General features: G+C 37.5%; 1 protein-coding gene across 5 annotated transcripts in view; it reads left to right on the top strand.

Annotated features, from left to right (window-relative positions):
- Nucleotides 1-12,646, top strand: part of RAP1A (RAP1A, member of RAS oncogene family) — a 78,621-nt gene that overhangs the window by 50,637 nt on the left and 15,338 nt on the right. For all 5 annotated transcript variants that reach the window (XM_032303464.1, XM_032303463.1, XM_032303460.1 and 2 more), the window contains 2 exons: nucleotides 7,781-7,864; nucleotides 12,265-12,333. In XM_032303464.1, coding sequence (XP_032159355.1) covers nucleotides 7,808-7,864; nucleotides 12,265-12,333 — 126 coding nt within the window. In that variant the 5' untranslated portion in view covers nucleotides 7,781-7,807. The remainder of the gene's footprint in view (nucleotides 1-7,780; nucleotides 7,865-12,264; nucleotides 12,334-12,646) is intronic.

Here is a 12,646-nt window from a genome sequence, read left to right as displayed (position 1 = left end):
AGAACAAGATTACAGATGACATAGATCTGTCTATATATGTGTGTGTGTGTGTGTGTGTGTGTGTGTGTGTATGTATGCTCTTGTGTTTAATAATCAAGGTGTGTGTTTGTTTTTATTTTGTTTCCGTGGAAATAAGAGAACCACCTGATACAGATAGAGGTATAGTGTCCAGCACAAATCTCTCCCAAGTCACATTTTCCTCTGGTTTCCTGTCCATCTACATTGCAAAAATGTGGTCTTTTCTCAGGGCTCGATTCTTAGCTTTCTTCTGTTTTCACTGAATAAATTCTTGGTTGATCTCATCTGCTGTGGTTCCAACTCCTAACACTTCTTACAACAACTCCTAAGTCTGTACCCTCTAGCCCTTTGGTTTCTGCTGAGCTTCCAGACTTAAAGAGTTTTAAATACGGCATACTACCTACTTTTCCCGTAGGAATTTCAGACTTAATTTTGGGCAAGAAAATTAACTTTATTTTTTTTTAATTTTTTTATTAACATAATGTATTATTAGCCCCATGGGTCAAGGTCTGTGAATTGCCAGGTTTACACACTTCACAGCACTCACCATAGCACATAACTTCCCCAGTGTCCATAACCCCACCACCCTCTCCCTCCCCCCCTCCCCCCGGCAACCCTCAGTTTGTTTTGTGAGATTAAGAGTCTCTTATGGTTTGTCTTCCTCCCGATCCCATCTTGTTTCATTTATTCTTTTCCTACCCCCAAACCCCCCACGTTGCATCTCCACTTCCTCATATCAGGGAGATCATATGATAGTTGTCTTTCTCTGATTGACTTATTTCGCTAAGCATAATATCCTCTAGTTCCATCCATGTCGTCGCAAATGGCAAGGTTTCATTTCTTTTGATGGCTGCATAGTATTCCATTAAACACACACACACACACACACACACACACACACACACACACACACATCTTCTTTATCCATTCATCTTTGATGGACGTCTAGGTTCTTTCTATAGTTTGGCTATTGTAGACATTGCTGCTATAAACATTCGGGTGCACCTGCCCCTTCGGATCACTACATTTGTATCTTTAGGGTAAATACCCAGTAGTGAGACTGCTGGGTCGTAGGGTAGCTCTATTTTCAACTTTTTTGAGGAACCTCCATGTTTTCCAGAGTGGTTGCACCAGCTCGCATTCCCACCAACAGTGTAAGAGAGTTCCCCTTTCTCCACATCCTCGCCAGCATCTGTCATTTCCTAACTTGTTTATTTTAGCCATTCTGACTGGTGTGAGGTGGTATCTCATTGTGGTTTTGATTTGTATTTCCCTGATTAACTTTCTTTTTAAGCCTCCTTTTAGCCACCTAATTTGCCCTGAGTAGATACTTAGGGAGTTATCCTTTATTCCTCTTCATTCCCCTAAATAATAATCTGTAACTAGCTATAGAGGCCTGTCAGTTTTACCTTCAGAAAACCACAGTCCCCTAATCAGTCCTAGTGCTGCTGCACAGGCCTGTGTCATCTTCCACCCGAGCTATTTCAGTAGCTTCCTGACTATTCTCCCTGCCTCTGGTCTCTCCTCCAGTCCATTTTATATACTATGAACAGTTGTCGTTCCAGAATATACACCTGACTGTAGTACTTAAAAAACAAAAAAACAAACAAAAAGAACACTGTTTTCAGAACTCCTGGGTGGCTTAGTTGATTAAGTGTCTGTCTTTGGCTCAGGTCAGGATCCCAGGAAAGACCTTTATCCGGTTCTCTGCTTAGTGGGGAACCTGCTTCTCCCTCTCCCTTGCCTGCTACTCCCCCTGCTTGTGCTATCTCTCTCTGTCAAATAAATACATAAAATCTTTTTAAAAAGTCACTGTTTTCTCCCCCATTGCTTACTAGATAAATTATAGACTCTTTTACATGGTAAGTGCCTTTGCAGGCATAACCCAGTCTCCGACCCCTGCTCTGTTTTTCCATACCTTGCTTTTTAAACCCTGTTTTCTGGCCACACCCGGCTTTGTGGTAGTCCCTTGATCTTGTGAATTTAATGATCTAGAGTATTTCTTCAAGCTGTTTTCTCTGTTTCATGCCTTTTCCTCCTTACCTGGAAAATTCCTGTTCAGTTTTTCATTTAGTTCTTAGGTAACCTCCATGAAAAACTAAATCTGCTCTCTCCTCTGTTTCTTCTTCCTTCCCCAACCCTTTAATCTCTGCTCTGTAAAAGCTTTGTTCACATAATATTGTAATTACTTAGTTTTGCCTCCAACTGGAGCTCAGGGAAGATGGGAAACATACTTTCCATTTTTGTGTCCCTTGCACCTAATACAGAGCTGGTACCTGGGAGATACTTTGTAATTGTTTTTTGTTTTGTTTTGCTTTGGTTTTATTTATTTATTTTTAAAAAGATTTTATTTATTTATTCGACAGACACAAGTAGGCAGAGAGGCAGGCAGAGAGAGAGGAGGAAGCAGGCTCCCTGCCGAGCAGAGAGCCCGATGCGGGGCTCGATCCCAGGACCCTAGGATCATGACCTGAGCCAAAAGCAGAGGCTTTAACCCACTGAGCCACCCAGGCGCCCCTGTAATTGTTTTTTGATTCAGAATACCAGTCATACCTGCAGCCATGTCTGTTGGATAGTCTGCTATAATTCATCCTTACTATGTTTCTTAGCCAATAAATGCTGCTGGAACAAATTACCATAGACTGGGTGGCTTAAACAACAGACTGACTTCTCATAGTTCTAGAGGCTGGAAAGTCCAAGATCAAGCACTGGAAAATCAGGGGTCTGAGAAGGACCTGCTTCTTGACTTATAAGTAGGTGTCTATATCTTTACTTGGTGGAGAGTGAGAGAAGTAAGCTCTTGAACTCTTACAAGGGCACTAATCCAGTCATCTAATCTTCAACTAATCCTAATTATCTCCCACAGGCCCCACCTATTAATATCATCACACTGAGGGAACACAATCAGTTTATAAGATTATATATGTAACTGGTATTCTAAGAAATTTCCCTTTTTCCCCCATTGGATTTTCTTAAATTAATTCTATTGAACTACAGTTTACCTGTAATAAAATGTCCCTTTTTCCTTCTTAAGCTTTAAAATTTTATTTATTTTTAAATTTTAATTCCAGTATAACATACAGAGCTGTATTAGTTTCCAGGTGTATAATGTAGTGATTCAGCAATTCTGTACATTCTGTGCTTATTTTGATAAGTGTACTCTTAATCTCCTTTCCCTATTTCCCCCATCCTCCCACCTACCTCCCCTTGGAAACACCAGTTATCTGTATTTAAGAGTCTAGTTTGTTTTTTTTCTTTGTTCATTTATTTTGTTTTCTTAAATTCTACATATGAGTGAAATCATATGGTATTTCTCTTTCTCTGACTGGACTTATTTCACTTAGCATTATACTTTCTAGATCCATTCATGTTGTTGGAAATGGCAAGATTTCATTCTTTTTTAAGACTAATATTCCATTCTCTACATATACCACATCTTCTGTATCCATTTATCTGTTGATGGACACTTCGATTGCTTCCATAATTTGGTTGTTGTAAATAATGCTGCCATAAACATGAGGGTGCACGTATCTTTTTGCGTTGGTGTTTTCATATTCTTTGGGTAAATACCCAGTAATGGAATTATGGTAATTTTGTTTTTAATTTTTTTGAAGAACCTCCATGTTGTTTTCCAGAGTGACTGCACCAGTTTTCATTCCCACTGAAAGTACATGAGGATTCCTAAAATGTACTTATTTTAAATGTGCAATTCATAAAGGAGGCTCCTGGGAGACTTGGTCAGTGAAGCATCTGCCTTCAGCTCAAGTCATGTTCTCAGGGTCCTGTGATGGAGTACCACGTCTGGCTCATTGATCAGTGAGGAGTCTGCTTTTCCCTCTGTCTGTCCCCTGCCCACCCCCTGCTTGTGTGCTCTCTCTCTCTCTCAAGTAAATAAATGAAAAATCTCCCAAAAAATATACAATTCAGTAAAATTTGATAAATGGAAATACCCATGTAACCAACACCATAGTCAAAGTACAGATCACTTCCATCACCCAGAAGAATTCCTTTCTGCTCCTCTGTAGTCATCCCTGCCCCACCACTGGCCCCAAGTAACTTTCTGGCACTGTAACTTAGTTTTGTCTTTTCTAGAGTTACATTATATAAGTGGAATCATATAGTGCTCCCTTTTTTGTGTATTTTGCTGAGTGGTTTTTGGGGATGTATTATCTTGTTGAATCTGTCAGTAGTTTATTCTTTTTCTTTAAATTAATGAGTATTAGTCCCTTGATTGCATATACCACAATTTATCCATTCATTTCTTGGTGGATACTTGGGTTGTTTTTAAATTTTGGCTATTATGAACAAAAATAAGAGTTGAAGTTCATTTTTCTTCTCGATTGAGTTGTTAAAAAAACCTGTCTTTTACATACTGAATTACTTTTGCCCTCTCTTAAACAGTCCATTCCTGTGTAACAGATTAACACAACTCTTTCTGGACTTAAAGCAACATTCATCATTTATTGTCAGTTTCTGTGGACCAGCCTTTTGGGAGTGGCTTGCCTGGAAGGTTCTGGCTCATGGTCCCAGGAGACTGTAGTCCTCTGAATTAAAAGCTTGACTAATGAGCGCCTGGGTAGCCTCAGTTGGTTAAGCGACTGCCTTCAGCTCAGGTCATGATCCTGGAGTCCCAGGATCGGGTCCCACATTGGGCTCCCAGCTCCATGGGGAGTGTGCTTCTCCCTCTGACCTTCTCTCCTTTCATGCTCTCTCTCACTCTCTCTCTCAAATAAGTAAATAAAATCTTTAAAAAAAAAAAAAAAGCTTAACTAATATACTTCTGAAGGGGGCTTATTCACATGTTTGGTAAAGTGTGCCAGCTGTTGGTAGGAGTCCTCAGTTCCTCCCCAGTTGGGCCTCTCTGAAGGGCTGCTGTTTAGATGTTCTCATGACATGGGGAGTGGCCGAGTGATACCAGAAACCATGGTACAAGCTGCAGTGCCTTTTAAAGGAGGTCACATATGGTCACTTTGCCATATTCTATTGGGATATGTGGTCACACACCCAATCTTAGGAAGAAACTACACAAGATATATGAAAACTGAGAGTGAACAGTATAAGTTATGAATACCAGGAGATCAGGATCCTTGGGGGGTTATCTTGAAGGATGGGTATGACAGTCGCTTTATCAAAATTGAACCAAAGATATATATGTGGTTTTATTTCTGGATTTAATTTGGTGTCACTGATCTGTTTGCCTTTTTGACAGTATAACAGTATCTTTATTACTGTAGGGCACTTGGGTGGCTCAGTGGGTTTAAACCTCTGCCTTTGGCTCAGGTCATGATCTCAGGGTCCTGGGATCTAGCCCCGCATCAGGCTCTCTGCTCGGCAGGGAGCCTGCTTCCTCCTCTCTCTCTCTGCCTACTTGTGATCTCTGTCAAATAAAAAAATAAATTCTTAAAAAAAATATATCTTTATTACTGTAGTTTTATGTCTTAAAATCAGGTAGTGTAACACTTTTTCTTTTTCAGAACTCTATACTAAGTTATTTGCATTTTCAAAAAATGTTAGTCATCTTGTCAATTTTTACAAAAAGGAATCCTTCTGATTAGGATTGCATTGAATTGAAATGTTGGAATATTGTAATAGATGGTTTACATTTAATGTGATGGTGTGGTTGCCTTTTAATTCTGCTCCCCTGCTCTTTCTTCTTTTTTGCTTTGCTTTTCTATTTTTTCTGCTGGTTTGTTTTTGGTTTTTTGGGGGTGTTTTTGCTTGTTTGTTTTGTTTTTGTTTTTTTGATGAATCAGTCTTTTTTCACTGGCTGCTCTGGGTTTTATACCATGCATCTTCAGCATCTGACAGTTTATCTTCAAATAATATTATACTACTCCAAATACACTGTAAGAACCTTGAGCAACAGGCTTCCAGTCCCCTTCCTTTTCTGTGCTATTATTGTGCTGTTACTTGTTTGTGGTGTAAAACCTTGTAGAACATTATTATTAGTTTTGCTTTAAGTAGTCAAAAGCTCTTGAAGATTTACTCTCATTTACCATTTCTGGTACTTTTTATTCCTTTTGTAATCGTCATTCCTTTATGTAGATCCAAGTTTCCATCTGTTATCATTTTCTTCCACCTGAAGAACTTACTTTGTTTTTTTTTAAATGGTACTGATGAAATTTTTTTCTAGCTTTTCCATCTTCCTCCCTTCTTTCCTTCTTCTGTTTCCTTTTCCTCCCTCCCTCCCTTTCTTTTCTATCTGAAAGAAAGCTTTATTTCACTTTCATTTTGGAAGGATAGATTCATTGTATTTAGCATTCTAGATTGACCATTTTTTTCTTTAAGCATTTTTTTGGGGAAAAATTTTATTTATGAGAGAGAGCATGCACGAGCATGCATGAGAGGTGGGGGGCGGGTGGAGCAGAAGGAGAGGGAGGAACAGACTCCACAGTGAGCACAGAGCCCAACACAGGGCTCAATCTTAAGACCCTGAGATCATGACCTTAACAGAAATGGGAGTCTGATGCTTAGCCAACTGAGCCACGCAGGCACCCCTTCTTTAAGCATTAAAGATACTCCATTTCCTTCTGTCTTGCATAGCTTCTCAAGAATTCTGAATCTTCTGGGATTTCAAGAAAATTGCCTGTTTTTCAACAAGGGGAACTTTCTTGACCAAATTTCCAATATTTCTCAGCACCCTAGAATTGTTCAGCTTATAGATCCCTACTTAGTCTTTGCCTTTATGTCATGGAGTCTCATCCTGCATGTTCTGCTTAATGTTTGGCCAGAGACTCAAGTGAACGTCTGTGCAGATTTCTGGAATTTTCTGTGCTTAACTGCCTCTTCTCTGATGCACATTTTGGTCTCTGCTTGAGTTCTTCCTCCCTATACCACAGTCTGAAAAGTTCCTCTAAACATAAAGGCACGGCAGATGTAGGCCTCACTTCATCTTGTTACAACACTCAGAGATCATAGTCCTCCTATACTGCTTATTGTCAGATGTCTGAAAACAGTTGTTTCACGTATTTTTTTCTGGTGTTTTAGCTGTTTACTGTGGAATAGAAAGTCCATTCTTACTTATTCCATCATGGCCTTTGGAAATTCTTACCTGCCGTATTAGCTTTTAAGATAACTATGGAGATAAAAAATAAAGTTTATATTTCTTTTTTTCTTTTTTTTGCCTTTCTAGCAATTTGGGCCTTATGGAGCATATTGCTAATCCCTACTTATAGAGTTTTAGCAGTTTCATTAATATCCCTTTCATATCCTAATAATTTTCAAGTAACATTTTACATGGTTCAGCTATAATAGAATAATGAACAAAATAATATATAATTACTATATGTTATTTTAAGTAAATAAAATAGCATATACATTAATGCTAATGAGCGAACTTTTCAAAAAAGTGTGTTAAGTCATTTAAACAACAGCTTTGTAAAGAATTAGGTTCATGATTGTTGTTATAAGACAACTACTAGTTTTAACCCACTGAGCCACCCAGGCACCCCAAGACAAGTACTAGTTTTAATCACCTTATTTTCTGGTCAAACACTCTGACAAGTAACATGAAAAGGCCCTAAGGATGACTGATGCCTAGTCAAAGGTGATCTTTAATGAATTAAAATGCCTGGCAGTGGTTCTGTAAACTTAGCTTAGAATCTGCATGGTTTTACTGTGTTCCTCTGTTCCCTTTAATAGCCTTAAGGGAAAAAACAAACAAAAAACAAAATACATCATATATTTCATGTAACAGTTGCACATTCTTAGGCTATTCTTGGCAAGTTTATTAATCTTTAGATTTTTGTTTTTTTTTCCCCAGATTGTCAGTATTTAAACAGACCACATCATGCGTGAGTACAAGCTAGTGGTCCTTGGTTCAGGAGGCGTGGGGAAGTCTGCTCTGGTAAGTTAGCCACCTAACTCTAACTTAATTAGTATAATACAAGAAGAACATTGATATTTGCTTGTCTTGGACTTTTAGTCATTAGTGAGAAAAGGTGGCAGTATTTTTTATATGCCTAGTATTTGGCCCACAGGGGACAAAGATTCATTCAGTAACCACAGATGTGTAGCTTACAATGGTGCCTCATTCAGTCTTTCCCTTAAGCAAATATTTACTGACTGCCTACCATGTGCTTAGCACTCTATGACTGTAATTCAAAGAGGAATAAGATTGTTCTCATTTTTTAAGGAACTTATATTCCAGTGGGGGAATACTGATTATTTCAGATACTAGTGAAGTAAGTCCTACCCTACTTCCACCCTAGACTTAAGTGAAATGAAGTTATTTTTTGTAGACATGCTGTATTTATTTAGCAGATATTCATTGAGCTTCTATACTGTCAGACTTTAGGGTGACAATAATGAACAAAAACAGTCACAGTCCCTCAGAGCTTACCATGTAGTGGAAGAGATATAATAATTACAAAGTTAAATGAAGAACTACCTCATTATAATTGTGAAAGAGATACTTTGAAAGAAAAGTACAGACTGTTAAGAGAGACTGCTATGACAAATGAACCTCAGTTCGCATTTGAACAACTAAGAATGGGTCCCAGGTGCTGTGGCATGAGTGAACTGGAAGGCAAGTAGAGGGAAATGAAGTGAGAAGCAGGGACCACATCATGACTTGAAGGCCATATAAGAACTTGACACTTACTCCTAATGTTGTGAGAACCCATTGAAAGTGTTTTTGTTTTTGTTTTTTTTCAGGGGCTGAGAGGTGGGAGGGGTGTTGACAGGATTAGACACATGTTTTAAAGAGAATACTTTGTTCAGTGTGGAGTGATTTAGAAGAGAAACTGAGTGGACACGGGAGACCAGTTGGGAGTTAATGCTGAACCCCAGATTATTGTTTGTGGAACCTTATATTGGGCCTGTGGCAGTGAAGGAGAGAAGAGTAGATGTTTTGAGAATTAAATAACTTGGTGCTGGATTGGTGTGAGGACCAGGAGAGAAGGAGTTGTTGAGGATGATTCCCAAAGTTCTAGTTGTTGAACTACTAATTTTATGGATGGATCATTTAAGTAAAAGCGAAATAGTGGAGAATGAGCAGATCTGAAAGTAAAAATCAAAAGTCTTGTCAAATTTGGTTATGTGAGATGTTAAAGTAAATACATCAAATAAGTCATTAGTTCCTCAAGATAATAACCTTAAAAGAGACTTACATGATTTGGGGCACCATGTATATATCAGCAGTATTTAATTTCATGAGAATTATGTTACTTTTAAATTTAGTACCTGTAAATTAGTACCTCTGTGGTGAATGAGAATATCTGTCATTTTAGATGCATATATTCAGGGCACCTGGCTGGCTCAGTTGGAAGAGCATGTGACTCTTGATCTTGGGGTTGTGAGTTTGAGCCCCACACTGGGTATACAGATTACTTAAATTAAAAAAAAAAAAAAAAAACTTAAAAAACTAAATGTATATAACTTTAATTCAGCAAGTCTCTTGAAATTTCACATAAAAGTTCATATATACAGAATAACATGGTCAAGATTATCGATTGCAACATTCCTTACAGTGGTAAGAGTTTGGAAACAACCTAAATGTCTACCAGTAAGGGTTGGTTAAAAGTAAGTTTTTAATACATATTTTGAGTAGAATAATATATGACTATTAAAAAGAATGCAGCAGCTCTGTATATACTGATATATAGTGATATCTAAGATGTATTATTTAGGAGGCAAGAAGGTACCACACAGTGCAGATGATCATTTGATAACAAAGAAGAAGGGAGGGTGAGAAGTAAGATAGTATAAAATGTAGATAGAGACCATCTCTGCAAGGTTAAATAAACTATACTGGTTACTTGGGGGTAGAATTGGATAATTGGGAACAAAGGTGATAGATAGGTAGGGTTGGTTACCATTGCATACTCTTCTGTGTCTTTTGTATTTTATCCTGTGCCTATGGTATTAACTTAAAAAAAAAAAAAAAAAACCAAAACCATAGGAATAAGTGAAGTTGTCAAGGGAGAGATTAGAGAAAGAACAACTCAGGACTGAGCTCTGAATACCTCTCAACCTTTAAAGAGTAGATAGGATTGAAGGATCCAGCATAGAAGAGTACATCTTATACTTGAATGTAAGGAAAGCATCTTTACTTGACTGCCCAGGAGTCAGGTAAAGGAGAGAGGAAAGAGATGATACAGAAACACAGAGGTAGCTGGATTTGATCAAAGCAAGCTTCAGTAAGGCGATAGTGCCATAACTGTGCTGGGGTAGGTTGTGTAGTGAGTGAGTGCTGAAGAAACAGAACCATGATTGAGACAGGTAAAGTCTGATTATCAGAGGGAGCAGAGAGAGGGGGGTGAAGCTGGAGGAGTAGTGGAGTTAAGGGAAATTTTTATTTCTGGGTGGGAGATGGTAGAGCAAATGTTTGTGTGCTGGAGGCAGTAATCCCCTGGAAAGGGCAGTGGTGATCATTGGAGAGGAAGGGAGTAATTGTTACAGTTGTCAAAAGTTCAAGAAATAACAGAAGTAAAATTAAAGAGTCATTGAAGTAACAATCAGTAAGTTCATTGTGCACACACCAGAAAGACAGTTTGCAAACCGGGAACCTTCAAATCAGAACATGGAATGAGTCTCAGGGGTATATTGTTATAATAAAGCAGCTTATAAAGTGAGAAAGCAGTGACTCTTCAGTGACTGGTTATCATGATAGAATTTTCTTTAAATGATAGAGAATTGGTTAGTGGTTACCTCTTATCAACCTTGGCAAACTGTGTGTTTTGCTTTTGATTTCCAGAGGCATAAGCAAGAAATGACCTCCAGGTCAATTTAGCGTTGCTAAATAAGCTAAATTAAGCTTTGTTTACATGACTAAACTGGTTTTATCTGCTCAGGGAATTTTCAGACTTGTCTCTGATTTTGATTTTAACACGGAAAGGACCAGTAGGTAAAGAAGGTAAAGGAGGACTTTTATAAAATAAAAGTCGGTATCATTGAATGAGATGTCCCTGAGAACTGAGATGAGATTCAGAGAAATAATGAAAGCTTGCTTTATGAAGAAGGAAGTGAAAGGTGGGAGATTGTTTTTTATTTGTGCTAGTCTCTAACAACGGGCTTATAGAAAGCACTGAGATTCTCATACCAGCTTCTGCATCTAGTGTCTAGCTAGCTATAGCATATGTTATATACCCTTTGGAAAAACACAGTAAATTTATGAGGAAAGCAACTATGTCATGGTATAATGAGGACAGTAGGTTTTTTCCTAAATATCTGCTCTGGACCACATTTTGAGAACCTCTGTTCTGGTATAAGCATATTAGGAAATTTTCTACGATCGAATTCTACATAGTACTAAGATGATGAGGTGATAAAATGCTTGATAAAAATAATGAATAAAGTTTTTGGTATAATTATATCCTGAGTCCCCTTTGAAGAATAGGAGCTTAGTAAGAGGAAGAAGTTTGAAGTTTACTATATTCCAGTTAATGTGTTTAGCTCAAGCTAAAATAGTGCATAATTTAAGTGTTGGTGACCTCAGGCCACATTCTTACCCTTCCTTCCTTTTATGTGGCAGTGTACCAGACCCTATTTTAAAGTTGTCCAGGCAGTATTTCACAACCATCTTCAGTACTTCTTTTTATTTACCAAATGATAAGATACCTAGTGTGAAGTCTGTGTTTTTAGAAATCTTAGAGGGAGAAGTAGGTAATCTGGAAAAGATGAGTAAGCAGTATTTCCAATGAAAAAAGTAAAGCTTCGGAAGCAAAAAGGTTGTATATTTGGAATCTCAGCTGGCAGATGGGAAAAATAACTATTTCTAGGGAAAACATAGAACTTGGATATGACTATAAATTTAGTAAATTCGGTACTTTTAAATTTCCTTTTCTCTTTTCCCCCACAATGAGACTGTTTTAAGATTTTGGAAGATTTAGAACCTTTTGTCTCATTCCTTTAAAAGCATGAAATAAAAGTTACTATGGATACATAAAGAGGTATTAGGAGTTTAAATACTAGTAAATTTTCATTTTTTTCAGTAATTAGGATCTGTGACCTTATTTGTATCTTTGTTGTGTTTTGAAACAGTATAGTAATTATTTCACAGTGGGAGTTGGCTGCAGCATTGCTGACAGCCTTTAACATGACCATCTCCTTTCTCAATGTGCCCACTTAGGTATGGGTGTATCCTTGTATTGAAAAATAATGAGACCATACATCTGCATATTTACCCAGAATTTTCACGTAATTTCATTTAGTCTTTATCATTTTATAATGGTATAAGTAGCATTATGGAAGAGTTGATTTTTCTTTTAAGTACTTAACTTTTCTTTGCTCTTTTTTTTTTTCTAGACAGTTCAGTTTGTTCAGGGAATTTTTGTTGAAAAATATGACCCAACGATAGAAGATTCTTACAGAAAGGTAAAATGTGAAACTTGTGTACACGTGCTTACAAATAGTTCCTTAGGACTTTAAAACTTGATCCACAGAATTGCTTTTTAAAAATCTTTTTTTGCAAAGTGATATAAATCTTCTGTAACTGTTTTTAAAAGTTTTACCAGGACAGAATATTTCTCATAAAATACTACTTAGCTACAGAGAGCTCTGTGTTCTGTTACTGATTAGTAATCTGTTCTTTAGTGTACACATTGTCCTGGTAGAGGGTATTTTTAATATAGACTAGGTATATTTTTGACAACTCTTTTTGTGAAAATTAAGATCGTTTTTATGCTTG

The sequence above is a fragment of the Mustela erminea genome, chromosome 10 (assembly GCF_009829155.1).
Source record: "Mustela erminea isolate mMusErm1 chromosome 10, mMusErm1.Pri, whole genome shotgun sequence".
Lineage (NCBI taxonomy): Eukaryota > Metazoa > Chordata > Mammalia > Carnivora > Mustelidae > Mustela > Mustela erminea.
Note: the sequence above shows the minus strand (reverse complement) of the source record. Positions and strands in the feature narration are given on the sequence as shown.